At 41.4% G+C, this 13309-nt stretch overlaps 1 protein-coding gene across 1 annotated transcript in view; it reads right to left on the reverse strand.

The window, feature by feature from the left end:
- COL5A2 (collagen type V alpha 2 chain) overlaps window positions 1–11596 on the reverse strand; it is a 117434-nt gene extending 105838 nt beyond the window's left edge. The window contains exon 1 of the mRNA XM_068408235.1: window positions 11349–11596. Within this exon, the coding sequence (XP_068264336.1) occupies window positions 11349–11451 (103 nt within the window). The 5' untranslated portion in view covers window positions 11452–11596. The remainder of the gene's footprint in view (window positions 1–11348) is intronic.
- Window positions 11597–13309: the final 1713 nt, after the last annotated feature.

The raw sequence follows: 13309 nt of genomic DNA on the forward strand, positions 1-13309 counted from the left end.
CTAATAAAAACTAGAGCAGTACAATTCACACTGGTTGGCCCTGGCATTCTTCATAAGGGCAAACATGCACAGCCTGAAGAGAACAAGATGTAACTCTTCTCTCCCCATCATCCCACACTGCCCCCAAAAAACTAAAAAAAAAAAATCCCAAGTAGTGTGTGAACGTTTTGATACAATGTGGTAAAGCTGCGAAGTTTTGGTCTGCACACTAAAAGGATGGCCAGCCCCACAGAGGTGTGCCTACTGAAACCTTATGGCAAGCAACAGCTTGTGTGATTCACTGTCTAGAGATTTCTTTGCTTAGGAGCCAGATTCCACTTCTGAAAGTAGTCAACTATTCAACATGAAAATCCATGCAATTCAAGAAATATATTATTAGCACGATGACTCAGTATGTATATTACAGTAGTACCCTAAGGCTTCATTTGAGATCAAGGATGCTTTGTGCTCAGCACTGCACAAATTCACAGGAAGGTCCTACATTTCGCAGTAACAACATAAAATCAAAGCACGCCCAAGCTACGCAATCTCAGTATCCAGGTTTAGATAAAATTCTCTACCACTAAAGCAAACATTTCAATCAGAGAAAAAAAAAAAAGAAAAATAGGGAAAGGCCAGTTTGTCTAACCTCAGTCCTAATTTTTGAAGTAGGCTTCCGGCACTCTGCCAGTCATTAGTGTAATTCCAATATCCAGTGCTGTCACAGCAGCCATACTGTCATGTTGGCTCTTCCTTTCCCACAGGGCTCCACTTTCCATGTTCTGCTTTGCTTGTTGCCAGGTTCGATGCCTCTTACATCAGGTTCTTCCCTTCCTTTGTTGCCAACGCATGTCCCAGTATTTTCTGACTCTTGCCAAAGCAAGCATTTAAACATCTGGAAATCATCCTCCATTACTTTCACCAGCGAGATGTGTCTGCCTTGCAATGTAGTTCCCATACAGTGGGAATGTCTGATCTCTTAAGACATCACACTTTGTGTATATATATATATTTATATATATATGCACTACATATATTTAACACACTATATATTACACTATTCTACAATGTAACATGCAGTAAGTTAGAAACACACATGAATTTCTTTTAAAAATTTAAGCATGTATACTGGTAGGTTTACAGCCCCAAACATTCCTGATTCGAGAGAGTTCTAAATTACAGATGTTTAAAATAAATATGGAGCAATACATTACATTCAGAATTGTGTTCTTTTTCTAGTGCATGCAATTTGAAATTGAAATATATTAATTTTTCACTAAGATTTCCTAAAAAAAAAAGCCTTTAACGGACAAAATGAGATTCCAGATGTAAAACTGGGAGTCTTTTGTACGATCTGCCTGTAATGATGACATCAAAGTGCTATGATTTTAATACTGGGTCTATGAAAGTCTTAACTGCATCTTCAGAAGTTGTTGCTACGTGCATTCCCCTTCAATACTCAGACAGCTCTAGATGGTTTTAAAGGTTCAGTTTTATAAAATGTAGGATGGCTAACCAATCAGATGCTGTGTGACATAAGATGCAAAGTATGCACAATGCAACAATCTGCCTTGTAAGCCCCTTGTCGGAAACATTGTTTTAATGCCTCACATGCCTAAAGAAACGCTGTCACGGCTGATAATACAGCATGTGAAAAGCTCTTCAGTGTTCTGCATGAGTTAAAGAAAATACACCTTCAACACTGGAGGTTCTTTAACTGCATCATGAAGGTAAGAAGCTGATTACCTTTTCTTTCAGAAACCAATAGATTTTCAATGCATGTATTAGTGTGTTGGTTTGGGGTGGTTTTTTTGTAATAAAAGAAGCCACTCCTTCAATGGAAAATTAATACAGAGGAAAGAGATAACTACTTTCTGTCTATGCCTCTGAAGGAGTGGAAAACAAACTATTTCTGCTCCTTTTCCACAGTCTGAAGTCACCATAGGGCAATAACGCCTCAGTCACACAGAGCCAAGGGCTCCTCAAGAAGTACGAGCCCCACCTCACACCCCACACCTCTCTGGAAGTTCCTGCCTCTTTTGCTTCCCTTCGTCTTCCTTTCTCAGAGCTTTGGACACACCAAGGATTATTCAGTCTGGCAGGTGTGCACATGGCAAAAACCTTGAATAAAAGAGATTCAGTCCTCGGAATATCTGTCCTATTCAAGTCTGGGTCCTCTAAATTTCCATTTTACCATCAATTTTTTTCCATAAATTACCACTTAGGCCAACATTGGACTTGATCACTGAAGAATGAACAAAAGCCTCTCGTCCTTTTCCTCATGCTTTTCTGCCTAATGGATCACAAGAACTATATTTTTCTTTACCAAGTCCTACTGTGTGACAAACAGCAGCATCGTTAGTTTTAGCCTCCTCTGAGCACAGAGCACAACACAAACTCTCTTATCATCACTCCACCCTACGCTTTTTTAAAGGTAATTCTCCTCTTTGTCTCTTACCCATATTTTTGCACAGATGGCAAGTATTTAACTCCTCATTACCACCTGTGAAGTTCATTAACATCCTGTTTCCTTCCTGATCTTACAGAAGACACTCTGTGAAACCGTGAGATTTCATCCACAATAAAGATACATTACTCTTAACCAGGTGCATTTATTTAATTTTCCCACCACTCACAACAGCAACATTCAAGTCAATGCTAACTTTAAGATGTCCTAAGACAGTGAACCAAATGCTTTACTAGCAGTCAAATGCTTCTACATCGACACAGCATAAAGCCATCAAACAACAGCCTTTTCAAATTATTGGTGGGGGAACTCTGCAATGTCTTCCCCTGTAACAACAGCCATGTAAATTATAATTCAGCAGTACACAAAATGAATGAGGCTAAAGTTCTCCCTTAGGGGACACAGAGATGCTACAGTACCCTCTGCAAGTCTGACCCCCAAAATATTTTGGAAAGATCTGTTCATCTCTTCAAAGACCTGAAATCTAATAGATTTGCAAGCTTCCTGATGAATAAATGATGAATTTTCCAGAACTATAATAAATGACCTTTCCTTGCAGAAATAATACCTGACAGCTAAAGACACCTTCAGCCAGATCGGTATCAGCAGTCATGCTGCTAGGCAACATTAAGCCAGGACAGCCTCAGAACCACAACATGCTTTGCTAGCTGGAGCCCTCAATGGTTAATCTCCATTCCAGTTGATTCAGTTGGCAGGTTTCTATGGGCCTGATCACAACTACCACAGAGAACGCTCTCCTTTCTTGACCTTAACTTCTTGTGCAAAGCATCACTACCACTGGGACTAGGACACATGTGAAGATAAGTGACGTTGAAGTATATTCTCTTTTTCTGATGGGAAGAGGAATTTCAGGAAACCTCCAGGAGTCTTAGAGGAGGAGTGAGAAGACCCAGCTACTCAATGGTATTTTTCCTAACAGGAGGCTCATCATTAATGTAAATGAGAAAGCCAAAGATAGATCATACTTTATTTTTAAAAGGAATATAAATTTATTGATTACATGATTTGTTCACAATAATTATAATTCATAATTCAGGTAACTGAATGTTCATAACTCAGGGTTAACCTGATTTCCCTAAAATAGCACTGATGGCTTAAAGATGGCTAAATGTTCCCTATGCCTAATAAACCTAATCATGTGTCCTAGTCTAAAGGAAGTTCCTCTTGCCAGGGAGATTTCAATTATTTATCTCAGCAATGTGTCATGGGATGCTCTTACCCAGCCACTAAACATGCAAGGTTTAGTACTTGGAAAACTTAAGGCACTGCAGCTGAGGGAAAGAACCACTTTAAGAGAGACAGAAAATGAGACAACCATAATTATCATAGGATAGCAATCACTATTGTATTACAGCACATTTTCATTACATCAAAAGATTTGGTAGAACCCTGTAAACAAAATATTTAAGAAAAGCTGAGCAGAAAACAGGCAATCAAGCAAGCACACCTTCTGTTCACTGTTTCTGCTTTCATTTGTCCCTTTAATATTTTTCTCTTGGCCTATTGGGATATTTAACAAGAGATAGGAGACCTCAGACTGGTAAGTGATTAAAAAAAAAAAGAGCTCAGTCAAGGTCTTCTATGATCTCTAGGAGAGAGAGGACTGCTTTAAGCAAAGCCCTCAGCATAACCTCTGAGGTTACCTGTAGTAATACAGCTATCCAGGGACAGGTCCCAGGAGCTGTCCACAAATGAGGAACAGTTTCTTCCTGGCTTTTAGCCTGTATTTTCATTACCATTTCAACATGCAGTATTAATCTTGGAACAACTGGGGCAGGACAGACTCATGATGATACCTTTTATCTCCCTTAATCTCCTCCTGCACTACACTCTCATTGTGCCTTTAATCCTTCACTTCAGATGGTCAGCTTGCTAAAGGATGCTGGCAAGCATTTCATGACCAAAGAGTATTTGGAGAAGATACTGTATGGACCTTCTCAGCCAGACACCTACTGCACAGCAGGGAACAGGCCTCAGTGAGACAGTTTACTCTTCTGTTCCTACTCTAAATGAGTTCATGTCCAAAACGCTGAATTCCTGCCAGCAGTATCAGAGTAGCTGCTTGTGTTTCTATTCAGCCACATTATCCAAAGAACGGGGGCACACAGATTCAAATTAATTCTTTAGTCCTCCCATGCTACCGTTACGTAGTCTAAAGGCTATAAATGAAAACTAGTAAAGACATAAAACACTGTGCAAGTTTTTCAGTATAAAACCAATGCCATTATATCATTCTCCCAACTCTCCTATTTACACAAAGCTGCAGAAAAATACAAATTCTCCAAAACTCCAATCAAGTTTCAGCTGGCAGCAGCATGGCCAAGGAACAACCTTAGACCAGTTCTCCAAAGACAATACCTGTCTTCAGCAGCTAATAAAAATGGAATCCCAAGGGTCTGCATAAACAGAGGTTCCCTGTACAGAGAGTATCCAACCACTGGCCCTCTGACAATCATTCTAGTCTTCGTGCTTATATAACACACGAACTTTCTGCAGCAAATGCGGGTGGGATAGTGGAATAATGAAATTGTTTCTCACTACAAGAATAAAAGACAGCACAGCAGGATATGAAAAATGTATCTTGCTTACTCAGAAAAGATAATTGTAAGTAACAGTTTGGATATTTTAATTACCACAGCACCAACGGCTTATCAGCATCTAAAGCTTCCTGTATGCTATTGTTTTCATAACCATAAAGCAACCTATAAAACAAGAATTTATATGAACAAATTGTTGTGGCACTTCCTATAGACAGTATCACTGGTTTGTCCTCTATGGTAGTTCAGCAACAGCACTAACTTCTCAAATCTCTTGGAATTTAAGTCAGGAAAAGCATAAGTCATAGAACATAATGTTGGAACGAGTCCAGAGGCGGCCACGAAGATGGTCAGAGGGCTGGAGCACCTCTCCTATGAAGACAGGCTGAGAGAGTTGGGGCTGTTCAGCCTGGAGAAGAGAAGGCTCTGGGGAGACCTTCTAGCACCTTCCAGTACCTGAAGGGCTTACAGGAAAGTGGGAGAGGGACTTTTTACAAGGGCAAGTAGTGACAGGACGAGAGGGAATGGTTTTAAACTGAACGAGGGGAGATTTAGATTAGATATTAGGAAGAAATTCTTTCCTGTGAGGGTGGGGAGACACTGGAACAAGTTGCCCAGAGAAGCTGTGGCTGCCCCCTCCCTGGCCGTGTTTAAGGCCAGGTTGGATGAGGCTTTGAGCAACCTGGTCTGGTGGAAGGTGTCCCTGCCCATGGCAGGGGGTTTGGAACTAGATGATCTTTTAAGGTCCCTTCCAACCCAAACCATTTTATGATTCTGTGATTCTATAATCTGTGACAAAAAACATGGAGAAAAGGTATAATTTGTACACACATAATGTAGTGATTACATTAAAGATGTAAATGTACACAATGTCACCTTTGATGTACCTCTCATCTTCAAAGTGTTACGTGGCTTATAAGCCATTTTTCTCCAGATTGAAAGTACCTGATTTCTGAAGCAACTAAAGAAAACTTACTTTATACTACTGAAAGAAACACATTTTCCTCATTCCCTTCTCATTATGCTTTAAATTAATACATCAGACATTCCAGTTCAAATTATACCTGACTTTCGGCATGTGACAGTCTCACCAGAGCTTTTGAAGGGCAGTTTAACAAGGTGGGTCTGTTGCAGTTTGAGATTTCAGGCAGCGAGTGCAACAATCTTTCCTCGTGCTCTGAAAAGTTCAAACTCCAAGAAGCCTTTGTCAAAAACTGAAATTCCAAGTTAATCTGATTAATTTATTCATTTTACACTAAAGGATACTTGTTTTTGTCCTGTGCATTAGATTAAGAATAGGTTCTTTTGTCTATAAAATAAGTTGAAGTGCAAGCCCAGTCTCTCTCTTCAGTGACCCAACTGAGAATCCATTGGATTGGCACTTTGATTTATTCTTTCTGAGAAGAATTTTTGAGAAAAAAATTTATATCATCAGGACCTCACACACGAAAATGTGCAGGGTCACAAAGACAAACATGGATGAAACAATCAGTGTACATATAAGGATAGATCACATGCCTCCAGTTGGAATTTAAACTATTTTTTATTATTACTCTATTATTTTTTGGCACTGAGTTCGTTGCCTTTCTCTGTATATGGAAAAATAGTTGCACACAGGCCATGAACATCTGCTCAGTTTTTTTAAAGGATCATAGTGTTGCATGAAGGTCTGCCTTCAGAGTTTCTGCTTCCCCACATGTACACACAAGAATCCCTGTGTTTCTTTTCTCACAAAGCACCAAAAATCAAGTAATGTGGTGAGCTGACCAGTTCTAATTCTAACCACAGAAAAATCACAAAACTTCCAGTTAACCCAGATAGAAATAGTAAATACTACTTAAACACCAGGTGCTGCTCCTTAAGTAGGGGTTTCCTAGGTAAATTTATAATAAATTGAGGGGTTTGGTGGACGTTTGTTTCTTCTGAAAACTTCTAAAGAGTTAACAAATGGAAAAAGGCTTATTTTTATGTTAATATACATTGTCGTTGAACAGGACCAATCCCGCAATATTTCACACAAGCCAATCTGATAGAATGTTATCATATTGAAACAAATTGCAAAGGATGAAAGGACTTCACCAAGAACTGAAGTGTAAGCGTGCCAAAACATGAATGAGAGCACGAAATGACCATTTGGTTTCTATGGCAATAATCTATATTTGTAAACGCTGTGGCCAAAAAATGCCTGCACTAACAACCACAGCACGCAATTATTCTTCAACCACAAAGTATTTTCTTAAAAAAACAAGCTAATGAGGATAGCTTAACATGACCCTCGATTTTACGTATTCCATAATTTTGAGCAAAAGTTTACTCTGTCTGAGCAGGAGGAATCTTCTTGAGGATGGATCTTGTGGAAATTTCTGTGTAAAGTCTCCTTCCCACACTTTCACAGGCAGGGGAGCCAACCACAAGTATTCAGAAGTCATGAGTCAGTCCCCAAAGAATTGTGACCTTTTTTTTAACAAATAATGGATTCTCATTTTCTGCTTGTTTAGAGCTATAATCACTTCTATTTGAGTTATTTCCTATGATTAGACCCACAAACATAGATACCTACACGCACAGACACACACATGTGCACGTTTTCTCATTTAGAAAGTAGAGGTACACATAAAAGTGAATGATCTTGGGATCTGGAACTTTGGGGGGAAAAAAGGAATCAAGAATGATAAGATCCTCGCTAAAATTGTGAGAATTACCAAAACAGATTTTGTTTTTCCCCCTTTCATATCATTCTCCTTAGGAGCTTTGAGGACTCTTTACAAAGATGAAAGATCCATAAAAACCAAAGAAGCACCTGGCATGAATGCTCAATAATTCTCTTACCTCCTCATAGCTACAGGGGACTTTCCCTTGCCATCATATTCCCAACTCCCTGTCCCAGTGAGGAGACTGTGCAATGCAGTAACCTCTTTTATCCCTAAAGAATGTCTCTAATAGCAGTGAGGGGACAATAGACACATTTAAGAGTCCCTATTCAACCAGCTCAGCTGTTTCTGTCTCCATTAAGGCCAGTCCATTCACTCCCTTTTGCATGGTTTCTAGACAAAGTGAAAGACGTTGAGAATTCAAAGAAGTCAAAGAGGACCATGAATTCAAATGGCATGACCATTGTTTGGTTTTGCTTGCTCATGCTGTGGAACAAGGCAAATTAGATACTTTTAAATCAATACCAGGGCTCACACTGATCTCAGCTGAAGGAGGGTTGACACCACAAGAGTGGGACAGGGAAGGATAAATCACCACAAGATTCACAGACATGGGTGTGTTCCAGAAACTGATGAGAACTTAAAGACAAGTGTAGGATTGCAGTGAGAAATATGGGAGATGGTAGCAACAGACCAACACTGCCCACGTGCAATTTGTGCAGACAAATCCTCTTGAAGGAGGCGAGTCCCACAATTTCAGCTCTGATTCAAGTTTGCCGAGAGATTTTCCACTGAAGGTGTGTTTCTAGTTTTCTTAAATAACTTTTTTGAAGGAAGCAATCACATTTACACTCACAAGTGGATGGGAAAGGATCTCAGAAGCATGCACTGCTTCTGCTAGTAGTTTCCTCTATCCTGAGTCCTAAGGAAAGAGGAAAGATTATACAGTGTGTGGAAATCTCTACGCCAAAGGTTCAGGGCTTCCAAGTATTCAGTGCTTAAACAGCACATCATTTCAGCCATCTTCTGGGCACTTTTTAGCCCTACCCCATTTCTGAACTAGTCTGGGTGCCTACACAGAAATTAAAACCAGGATCTTTCAGACTTTTTAGGATTTTGCAGCGCTGACTTTCTTCCTAAATAACATCTAAATAGACACATTTAAAACAGCCAGTCTTAAAACGACCAATTTTGCAGCACTAGGTTTGAAAGCGTCTGTTTTTCATGTTGTTATATGCATTTTAAGTGTGTGTATTATACAGCACTACTAGCCAAGTGTTTTTGAGCAAAACAGATCAATCTGCAATGGTTCCAAGAGAAAAAAATGAATATAGAAACTGGCATTACTTAAAAGCACAGCAATGGTAAGTGCCAGAAAAAAACTGTTAAGCAGTATGTTTGGTTTAAAGAAATATTACAGTTCTTTTATTAAATTTTATTAAACCATTTTAACTGCTTTATTATATTCAACTTATCTATCAATATCACTCACACTCATTGTGGTAAATTCTGTAACATACTTCCGTAAAAGCTGTTTCTTTCTTCCGCTGTGGTTGAGGTTGACAACCAGTATTTAATCCTTCTCATTTTTTTTCCAAGATTGGCATGAAAAATGACCGGTAAAACAGTTTTACGTGCTTTCTGAAACTCTGATAGTTTTTTCTAATCTCAGCTTCCTGAAGTGCCCTCCTTGCTTCCCCAGATACCTGCAATGTGTGTTTACCACAGCACTTATATTCAGGTGACACATCTGACCAACTGAATGGGGAGCAGTGAAACACCTGTATAGACAAAATCACCTGCAGTACAATACAAGGTACACTGATCTTAGATCTCTGCACAAGTAAGTACTAAAGCCAAGACAAACTAAGGGTAAAAACCTCCCCATTCTGCAACATTTGCGGGCTTCAGTCAGGAACTAAATCAAAACTGAAAACCCCTTGTTTATGCAACTAAACCAGACCCACATGCAGGATGTGCCCCGCTTCTTCCCCACTGTGAACCATCCCTCACAACACACTCAAATAGCTTTGGGGTTTTTTTGGTTTTTATTTTTAATATACTGAACATTGGAGAAGCAGCTTCCTCATATGTATGGTAGACAAAAGCTACTACATTCTCAAACAGGAAGATGAATAAGTGAAGTAAGTGCAAACAGATGTCACTAATTTATTACAACGTATTTTGCTCTGACTTACCACGTACCTCTGAGTTTCCTCGGCCATCAGCATATGGGAAGTACATCCCAGAAGGCGTTGCTACAGTACTGGCTCATCCCATAATTTCCATAATAGCAACAAACTAGCAAATGACACATAATAACACCACAGAAATCTCACATAAAAGTCACCTTTTGTTAAAAAAAAAAAAAAAACAAACAGGCAAAAGCTATCATTTTTACTAAATAGATATCAAAAGTGAACTCGATATTTTCCCAAGTGTTTTCTTTGTTACTATATGCATCTGAAAAAATGTATAATATATGCTGCCCTTTATAGCAATTATATGAATTATACTCCCAAGATTATACAAAGTGCCCCCTCTATGGGACTTCTTACACAGCTGTGCATAGTCAGGAGAGTCTCATTTTGCTTTGTAGAACAAAAGTTTCAGAACTGTTGCACTGTTTTATTCATCAGGCTTTGACTCCTCCTTGCTTGTGCAATGCACTGTATTACCAGAGAAGTTCAGTTACAAGAAAAATTAAACTTTTGAAAATACGGGATAAAACAATTGCAAACTGTATTGTAAGGTAACGTACTAGTCCCTTTGTGGGGCGTTATTTGGAAAAGAAGCCAGTGTTACACAGGAGAAGCCTAGGAAATGTGTTCAGGAGTACAATAGCTACAGACTGTCCCACAAGCAGTCTGCTCACATTTCAGGAAACCAACGTTACAGCACGACATCCATCCAGGCTGCTGAAAGAGTACAGTCGCTACACATTCTCCTGACCATCAATCTCTCTCTTGCAGGCATTGAAGTGATATTAAATAGAACCGGAGATAAAGCAGCCTAAGAAAGTTCAGGTTACGCGGGTCAGGTCCGCCGCTTGCCAGCCCTCCTGCCTTCAGAGCGCCGGCTACAAACGGCCGCGGCTGCGCTAAGCGAGCCCCGGGCGGTGTGCCACCGCTGCCTGCCCCGGGACCGAGCAGCCCCTCCGGCAAGAGCCGGGGGAAAGGAGACGGGAAAGGAAAGAACGGCGGAGGAAAAGGCGGAGGGGGGGGGCGGGATCCACGTTTCTGTATTTCTCTAAAACAAAGAATGTGAGAACGCAGACGTAAATCGGTGCAAACGACGCCGCCCTGCGCGGCTGCTGTGCTCGCTCCCCCGGCGCGGGGGGCCCGGCGCCCTCCCTGCCCGCCGCCAGCGCGGTGCCGAGCGCTCCTCGGGCGGCGCCGCCCGCCGGGCTCAGCGCGGGCGCTCCGCGGCAGCGCCGGCCCTTTGCGCGCTCCCCCGCAGCCAGCGCCGCAAGCCCCGGCTTTCACAGCCTGCCTCTGCCTTCTCCTCAGAGGGAAGCCCACAGCGCGGACCTCGCTCCCCCCTTCTCAGGATAACAAGACTTTCGCTTTTACACTCTTGTACCCCAGAGTTTTCCATCCCACTCACTACCCCAGCCACACAATAAGCACACCGCATACAAACAGGGGGGATTATGATTTTTTTTTTTTTTGAGGGAGAGAGAGAGAAACTCACCACCGTCATATTCTTCCTCTTCTTGCGCTTTTATGGTTACAAATCGCCCTAATAAAACAGCAAGGATGAAAAAAGTTCTTGTTTGTACCCAGATTGCCATCATGCCTAGATATTAGACATGTATCCTCCTGGCAGCAAAAAGTGCAGAAACGTAAGGTTATTTTAGCACCATGAAGCCAGCTGGGGAGTCTTTCTGCCTTTCAGCATCAGTTCCAGGACAAAGTCTGCGAGCCCTTTTTTTCAGCACCAGCTCCAGTGCAGTCTGCTAACACTCCTTTCAGGGGATGCAGCTTTAAATAGGAAGAATGCTGCCTCCACTTCTCTTCCTGCCCCTTTTCAGCTTGTTCAGGCTCCGAATCATCCACTCCCTGCCAAGCAACAGGCTGATTGATGGTAAATAACCGAATCAGCGCTGGCTACACTCTTCCTTGAACTTTTCTCTTTACGAATACACTTGCAGGATATTTTCCTGCTGCTGGGCAGTGCGTGTGCTCTGTCAGGACCATTTATTAAGAAAGCAAAGCATAACTCCGTAAGAAGCTGTCAGGAAGAGAAAGCTCTGCTTTTCACACACCCAGCCCACGCTTCCTGGGAATGGAGGGCATAGCCCCTTTTGGAGCCGATTCCCTTATTAGGAGCTTGATACCTTCCAGCCTGCCGAGAGGAGGATTTCCTCCTCTGCCTTGATAACTGTCCCCTGCCTTGCTGCAGCTGCGTTATCAAACACGCCAGTCCCTTGAGAGGGGCCACAGAGCTACCAAGGCAGCTGGTTTCAGGAACCTGTAAATAACCGTCTTTTGCCACAACGGGCAACAATCTTTCTCAAATGAATTCTTTTCTGAATAATCTTTCCTCACACGCTTGGTGTGCTCTGTATTTACTGTCCTACCAGTTGGGAAGGCTATCACAAATCTCTCTAACACCAGAATGACAATCCAAACTATCCAATTAGCTGCTTTTCTCCAAGGCTCTCCACCTCTATTCCCTGGCAACTGGAAACCTACCTAAGCCCCAGACTAGTATTTAGCTCTTAACAATGCACCTTAATTAGCATTCTAGTGTGGGCACTGAGTAAATCTCTCTTCTGTGGATCACTTGCAACTGGGAGTAGGATGCTAATTTTTTTCTTTCCACAGTGTTTATGGTCTAAGGAGCTCCATCACTAATCCCCTCATTTGCTAAGAACGGGGTTGCCTATACCTGCTGCAGGGAGATGCAGATTCATCTGTTGGAAAGTTTTCTATTTTTAGCCATTTCAGCTTGAGAACAATCCCATTTGAAGTGGATACAGTGAGAAGTAAACCTCTTTGCCTGGATTTGTGCAGGTTGTCAACACTAGCCCTCTCTGGTTATCACAGCATGATTTAGCACTTCTCAGCGACGCAGCATCCTAAAGACTGTGAAGTTTTCTTCCGTCTCTTCAAAAGAGCAGCATGGCCAGAAGAGGAAAGGTAACCCAGAAAACGGTATAGCACTGCAATGCTACATCATACCTACTCTAGTAGCAAAACCAGAGATTAACATAAAAATATGCTGAAAGACAACAAAATCAAAATTCCCTGCTCTCTTGCACCAAGCAGCCTTGACACAGCAGTCATACAGTGAAACCCATACAGGAGTTTCACTGCAGGAGCGTAATATCCCACAGTCCCTGTTGCTCAAGAGTGGTAGCTATGAGAAAGAAGAGAAATATTGAAGCTGTGCAAGCCGCTGCAATTTTATTTTGAAAAGCAATCATAATCAGTGGTAAGTATCAGTTGAGAAACTCAGAACTGGAAAAACAAAAGTTAATGTTTGTTAACCTGCCCAGCCATAGGGGAAATTCTGCTTTTACAGGTTCACGAGTACTTGCACTGGTTTGCTAGTCTCAAAAGTCATATATTTCAGATGTTGTACTTCAGCAGAACCCCAGGAGATCTCCCTTGGAAAGATGATGTTACATGATGCTGGCCAGAAACATC

Source organism: Nyctibius grandis, chromosome 9 (genome assembly GCF_013368605.1).
Source record: "Nyctibius grandis isolate bNycGra1 chromosome 9, bNycGra1.pri, whole genome shotgun sequence".
In the NCBI taxonomy this organism is placed as follows: Eukaryota; Metazoa; Chordata; class Aves; order Nyctibiiformes; family Nyctibiidae; genus Nyctibius; species Nyctibius grandis.